This window comes from Miscanthus floridulus, chromosome 13 (genome assembly GCF_019320115.1).
Source record: "Miscanthus floridulus cultivar M001 chromosome 13, ASM1932011v1, whole genome shotgun sequence".
NCBI classification, from domain to species: Eukaryota; Viridiplantae; Streptophyta; class Magnoliopsida; order Poales; family Poaceae; genus Miscanthus; species Miscanthus floridulus.
In genome coordinates this window covers 19,858,119-19,865,352 of record NC_089592.1, presented here as the reverse complement: position 1 = coordinate 19,865,352, position 7,234 = coordinate 19,858,119, and the positions used below count along the sequence as shown (strand labels likewise).

Sequence of the window (7,234 nt, the reverse complement as noted above, 5' to 3'; positions counted from 1 at the left end):
AAAACATTGATGTGTATTTTGTTACACATTTTCACATTCGAATGTAGCTAGGCTTTCGTGGCCCATGAGGTCAGATGGTGACAGAGGTGTGGGCATGTAGCACGGAAATCTCTCTCCTACCGGGACATGCATATGGTTAGTGGGGCCCTAGTTGTTCATGCTTTTTTTTCCTCATTTGAGTTTCATGCCACGAACTGTTCCTTCATTTGACTTTTGACGATTACCATGAAAAAAAGGTTGTGGTTGTGGTTGGTCGACGTCGCCAAAATGAAGAAAACCACTGATAATCCGTATTTTGATGATGACGCTCCATCTGTGACGTGTTTGTTTAAAATACGCGTCGCTGATGATGTATTAACATCAGGGACACCTTTTTACGTGTCACTGATTTTTTTATATCAGACATAAATTTTGAGACGTGATTTTCCCACGTCCCTACTGAACTTTTATCTGCATCTCTAATAATACGTGGTTCTGGCGTAGTGGATATGATGGAGAATAGTTTTAATTTTTAAGAGTCAAATGAGTGGCTATATATTATTTTATATTATGCCGAGTGCTGAAAGAGGGTCTCATGCATTTCGAGGTCTGTCAACCTCAGCCATCAAGATCGACACTAGACCACTGAGAAGTCACCCCAACTACCCCCACGCACACACCTTGTAGCACACATGGTGACGTGGCCAGTCTAGGCCCTCTAGTGCTGGCATGATTGCAGAGATTGAGCCACACCATACATATGGTCAATCTGAGTCCGTTGGTGCTTGTACGATCCAAGAGATTGAGCCACACCAAGCTGAGTCCACAGTGCCTATAAGTACTGGCGCAATGTAACATAGATAGACCACCAAGAAATCTAAGACCAAAGATCTCAAACTAGGGAAGACATCTAAGACCGAGGTCTAGAAGAGGTCTAGAAGATCTGTATTTAGTCTCACTGAGATTTTATCTTCTACGGAAACATGGTTATTATGTTTCATCAGGTAATCAACACATTATTGTTTATCAAGCTATTTTGATATACATGCTTCATCTGATGACTACAATTACCCTTTCGGGGTAACTAGTATAAAGGATAAACTTGGATTTGTTATCAACAGGTCAGCTGCAATAATGCACTGATGTATAATCAACCATCTACTTTTGAACTGCTCAAAATCTGATAATATATATGACATGTGCAAGCAAATGGAAATTGTACATCATTATAAAATATTCCCAGTCTGATAGAAACTTTGGTATTTTGCATTAATCTGTATACTTCTGGAGATAAAACAACGTTTCTTCATTCGATTGTTTTTGCAGATGTCTTTACGAGTTTTAAAGATAAGGAAGGAAATTTCAGGGTAGATGATACAAAATGTCTCTTGAGCTTATACAATGCAGCATACCTTAGGACTCATGGGGAGAAAGTACTTGATGAAGCCATTATATTCACTAGACGCCAACTTGAAGCAGTATTAGATTCTTTGGAATCAACATTAGCAGATGAGGTATCTCTTACCCTTCAAACACCTCTCTTCCGAAGGGTTAGAATACTGGAAACAAGAAACTATATCCCAATCTATGAAAAGGAAGGTGCACGAAATGACATCATATTAGAGTTCGCAAAATTGAATTTCAACCTTCTTCAGCTTATTTATTGTGAGGAGTTAAAAAAGGTCAAACTGTAAGTTTAACTCAAATTTTGAACTGCAAATTTCTTATCAATAAGTTTGCAAAGTTCGCCTAACGAACTTCAATTATTCAATGTGTATTTACCTTAATATATATCATGACAGATGGTGGAAGCAGCTTAATGTTGGGACAAACTTAAGTTTTATTCGAGACAGAATTGTAGAATGTCATTTCTGGATGACAGGAGCATGCTTTGAACCACAGTATTCTCTTACACGAGTTATAACTACGAAGATGTCAGCCTGTATCACAATATTAGATGACATAATGGATACCTACAGTACAACTGAGGAGGCCATGCTCCTTGCTGAAGCAATATACAGGTACAGTGAGCCTCCTTTGCTTTTTTTTTTTTTTTTGCGAATTGGCCTCCTTTGCACTCTAATGATCTTGTAACTTCATCATGTCATCCAACCCCACCACAAATCGATCAGTGCATTTTTTATAGATTGCATATGTAAATCACCTGTGCCATGGTGAGGGCTAGTTTCATGGGCAGTTGCTACTGCATATTGGATTCCAGGCATGATGAGGGAGTGGTATATTAGGTTCCCCCTTCTCTACTAATTTAAGAAGTTATCTTTAAGAGTGCGAGTTTATTTAGGATTCTTATCTATTGTAATTAGTTTATCTTTTTTAGAAAAGAGAATATATTAATGTCCCACCTTCTGCATCGACCAATGCATATAGTTGTTCCTTATTACAACACAAGCACTGCGGTCCATGCAATCTCAAACACAAAGTTTTGATCCAAAATGAATAAAAGAAAGGTTTGCAAACTCAACATCTAAATATCAATTCTATTACTAAATCTCCAACCGTGTCTTGCAAACACCACCATCGCGGTTGTCTCAATATTCCTGCATCCCATCTTCATCATTTGGCGATCCTCCTCCATCTGTAATAGAGTAGGTTCCCCCTAAAGATAACCTGCAAATAGGATGGTGCTACGGCCTTGTCAAAAACTATATCATTCCGGGTTAACTATATCGCCCAACAAATTGCACTTTCACTCACAAGAATGTTAGATTTCAGTTTCCTATTTATCCCGTGTAATCAGCTTGTAAACAAATTATGAACACTAGTTGGAGGAATTAAATTAAAGGAAACATGAACAGTTCGCCACACGAATTTAGCAAAATGACAGTCAAAAAATAGATGTTGTATAGACTCGTCAAAAGAACAGAAACAACACTTTCTATCCCCTTGCCACTGCCGCCTTGCTAAATTGCCCTTTGTTAAGACTACTCCCTTATACAAATACCAAAAAATACTTTGATTTTGAGAGGTAGTTTTAGTTTTCATATAAATGTAATTAGTTTATTTGTGTAGTATGTATAGCCTTTTGCATTATATATGTGTCGTACATGTTGCATTCTTATACATCAAGCTACATTTGACTATATAAATGAAAGATCACCATCCTTTGTCTTTCTATTTTTCTACATGGCATCATGCGACTGCGATCTTTGATCCTTCTCCTTCCTCTATCAAATCCCTAAACCTACCACCGCCAATCTTGTCCGGCTGCACATTCACCTTCTCCCAGAAGTGCCTAGCCCTCGTGTCGTGATCCACCTCACCAGCAGAGATGGCATCACGGTCACACAACAGCGACTGAGTCAAAACAGTGAGCTTCTATCCTAAACGGTGAAAAAATTGAGAACATAGATATGGCTACAGAGGATGTTTGTTCTGAAGTTCAATAGTTAATAATAAAGCCTAAAATCTCTTCCACCTATAGCTTTTATAATTGAATCCTTCCCATCCTCCCTAGTTCAACCATACGCACAATTACCAGATCATGCCCACACATATATGCGATCGAGTCCTTGATGTTTCAGCTATTCACGTAATATCCATTATTCATGAATAGATACTGAATTCACAACCAAGTATAGTGAATTTTGATTCAAAACTTTGCATGGAGATGCACTGCAGCTATTCTGATTCTCTTATGGTTTCAATGGATTGTAAAATGCAGATGGGAAGAGAATGCTGCAGAACTACTTCCAGAATACATGAAGGATTTCTATCTGTACTTATTGAAGACAAGTGAATCATGTGAGGATGAACTAGGACCAAACAGAAGCTTCCGGACATTTTATCTCAAAGAAGTGGCAAGTCTTGTGTTTGTTCTTAATTGCTAGTTATAGAGAGCAAATGCACGCATGCACTTTATAGTAGTTAAAGGGGAACTAGTAGCCTATGTCATGGTTCACACACTCTGATTTTAATTTCCACATACATACTCTTATCCAAAGACAGTTCTTTGGGTATCCCATCTCTCAGGTATCTCTTTCATTTTCCTCTTCCGATCCCATGTCCAGATTGGTTCAGTACGCCATTGCCTCTTCTTTAGACTATCAACAAACCTTAGGATTCCTCTACACAATGGTACGATGCATCTGGAGGCCTATATATATTGGTTGTCAAAACCATATCGAAACATGTTGACCAAGCTTTTCATCATTGTTGGCACCCCATGCATACGGCCATACCTCATCTCTTATATGTAATAGTGTCGAACTCGATTTCTAGTATGGCCACTAATCCAGTGAAATGTGCACATCTCTGCTACACTTAATTCATGGATATAATTCTGTTTAATGGGCTGCTCTTAATTATTTTCTTTGAAAATATTGTTTCAATATATCACACACTACTACAAAAACGTCATCACAACTGGTTCTTACCCCCCCCCCCTCCCAATCACCACCGGTTGGTAACACGAACCGACAGCGATGATGAGACCTATTTTCACCGAGATAATTCCGTGTGTGCCACTGAATGATTCTATAATTCCAGGTGTGCCACTGAATGTTTGGTCTGGACATGAGTACCATCAGAAATATTTTTACGTTCCATACGTGCCACTGCCGTCTAACAGCCGTTAAGTCAATTCCGTATGTGCCACTGAATGATTTCATAGTTCCGGGTGTGCCACTGAATGTTTGGTCTGGACATGAGTGCCATTAGAAATGTTTTTACGTTCCATGTGTGCCACTGCCATCTAACAGCCGTTAGAGTACAGCGTAAAAAGACGCTTATGCCCCTCCTTCATCTCTCCTCCTGTGACATTGCTGCTAGGCCCCACCCACCAGCCTCTGCTTTCTCCCCCATCCTCTCTCTCCCATGCTGGCCTTTTCTCCTCACCGACGGCAGCAGCCCCGCCGGCCACCACGCGTCGCGCTCATGTCCTGCAGGCCACCACCGCCGTTCCCCTCGCCGCTTCCCACGCGGTGGCCGAGATCCACAGCTCCCCCGCACCTCCATCCCTCCTCCCTCGCCGCCGGCTGGAGATGGGCCGGCGGCATGCGGGAGACGGCGGCGGCAGGGGAGCGACGCAGAGGGGGCTGCCGGCGGCGAGGGAGGAGGGATGGAGGTGTGGGGGAGCTGTGGGACGACGAGGGGAGTGCCAAGCCGGCTGGAGATGGGCCGACGACGCGTGGGAGACAGCGGCGGCAGGGGAGCGACGCGGAGGGTGCTGTCGGCGGCGAGGGAGGAGGGATGGAGGTGCGGGGGAGCTGTGGATCTCGGCCACCGCGTGGGAAGCGGCGAGGGGAACGGCGGTGGTGGCCTGCAGGACATGAGCGCGACGCGTGGTGGCCGGCGAGGCCACTGCCGTCGGTGAGGAGAAAAGGCCAGCATGGGAGAGAGAGGATGGGGGAGAAAGCAAAGACTGGTGGGTGGGGCCCAGCAGCAATGTCACAGGAGGAGAGATGAAGGAGGGGCATAAGCGTCTTTTTACGCTGTACTCTAACGGCTGTTAGATGGCAGTGGCATACATGGAACGTAAAAACATTTCTAATGGCACTCATGTCCAAACCAAACATTCAGTGGCACACCCGGAACTATGAAATCATTCAGTGGCACATACGGAATTGACTTAACGGCTGTTAGACGGCAGTGGCACGTATGGAACATAAAAATATTTCTGATGGTACTCATGTCCAGACCAAACATTCAGTGGCACACTTGGAATTATAGAATCATTCAGTGGCACACACGGAATTATCTCATTTTCACCGATGGTTGGTACCATAAACCAACAATGATAATCCCATCACCGCTGGTTCGTAACACAAACCGGAAGTGATACTTATCACAGCTGGTTTTATTAAAACTAGAGGTGAAAGTACCATAGAGAAAGACCATTTTTGTAGTAGTGACACATGTTGTACTAGAAGAATTCAAAACTTATCTTACATGCACAGAAGCATGAATTTTAGATATATATTAAGTACACACTACTATCTTCATGGAATCCGCATGACTTAACAAGTAGTCAATTATGTGAAGATAAAATATGAATTTTCTTATCTGTATGTTGCATGCAGTTAAAGGTGTTGGTCCGAGGAAGCTCTCAAGAGATCAAATGGCGTAATGAAAATTACATTCCAGAAACAATCAATGAACACTTAGAACATTCAGGACCATCTGTGGGAGCCTTTCAAGTAGCATGTTCTTCATTTGTTGGGATGGGTGACAACATAACAAAGGAAATTCTTGAGTGGCTTTTGGCATATCCAGAACTTCTCAAGTCTTTCACGACTATTGCACGACTGTTGAATGATATTGCATCAACAAAGGTATTTCCTTCTATTTAAAAATGTGCAGGAGCCTTTTGTTTTGTGAATTTTTGCACCTATATATTAACTTAGTAAATTTAGCTTCAGCCCAAATATATAATGCTGTAACCAAACTACTGCACATGATACAAATAAAAAATCATTATTTGTAGTAGTGAATGTATCTCATTAATGAGAGGCATATAATTGCAGAACACCCTTGTTGAATATATTGATGTTTTCTGTTGCAGCGTGAGCAAAATGTGGGGCACCATGCTTCTACGGTCCAATGTTATATGTTGAAGCATGGGACAACAATGGATGATGCATGTGAGAAGATAAAAGAGTTAACTGAAGACACATGGAAGGATATGATGGAACTCTACCTTACATCAACAGAACAACCAAAAGTCATCGCACAAACAGTCGTTGATTTTGCAAGGACAGCGGACTACATGTACAAGGAAACAGATGCATTCACTTTTTCCCACACAATCAAAGATATGATAGCAAAACTCTTTGTGGAGCCAATATTATTATTCTAGGCACCAAAGAGTGAAAGCCCCTGTTTCATTGCTATTATACTCCATTTAAAATCTGTAATCACTTTCAGTTATGTTGAATAAAGTGATGACCACCAGACTTGTTTTCACCAGGTTATAGAAGTCAGCTATTTAGGATACAATAAGAAATGTTGGAAAGGTTAAAGTTAGAAATGTGTCATCAGCTCATTAAATGTATTGTGTACCTGCGCAAGCAATATTATGTGTCTGTTTCATATGTTGCTCTGTTTTCTATCTTTGTAACAATTACTGGGTGGTAAGAAAATATAAGATACAATGAAAGATGTGTTACGAATGCTTTTGCGAGCAGGTGTTTGTTATCACAATTATATTTGTTGTGTATCATCAACATGACTTCAAAAAACGTTTCAATCTTTGTTGTTTATAACTTAAAAAAGCCTATTTCACTCGATCTCCAATTAG

The 7,234-nt window shown here is 41.2% G+C and overlaps 1 protein-coding gene across 1 annotated transcript; it reads left to right on the top strand.

The window, feature by feature from the left end:
• Positions 1-708: 708 nt before the first annotated feature.
• Positions 709-7,032, top strand: LOC136499558 ((E)-beta-farnesene synthase-like). The gene is made up of 7 exons (XM_066495168.1): positions 709-807; positions 881-983; positions 1,306-1,669; positions 1,782-2,000; positions 3,662-3,797; positions 6,018-6,269; positions 6,500-7,032. The coding sequence occupies exons 1-7, from the start codon at positions 709-711 to the stop codon at positions 6,791-6,793; spliced, it is 1,467 nt and encodes a 488-aa protein (XP_066351265.1). The 3' UTR covers positions 6,794-7,032.
• Positions 7,033-7,234: the final 202 nt, after the last annotated feature.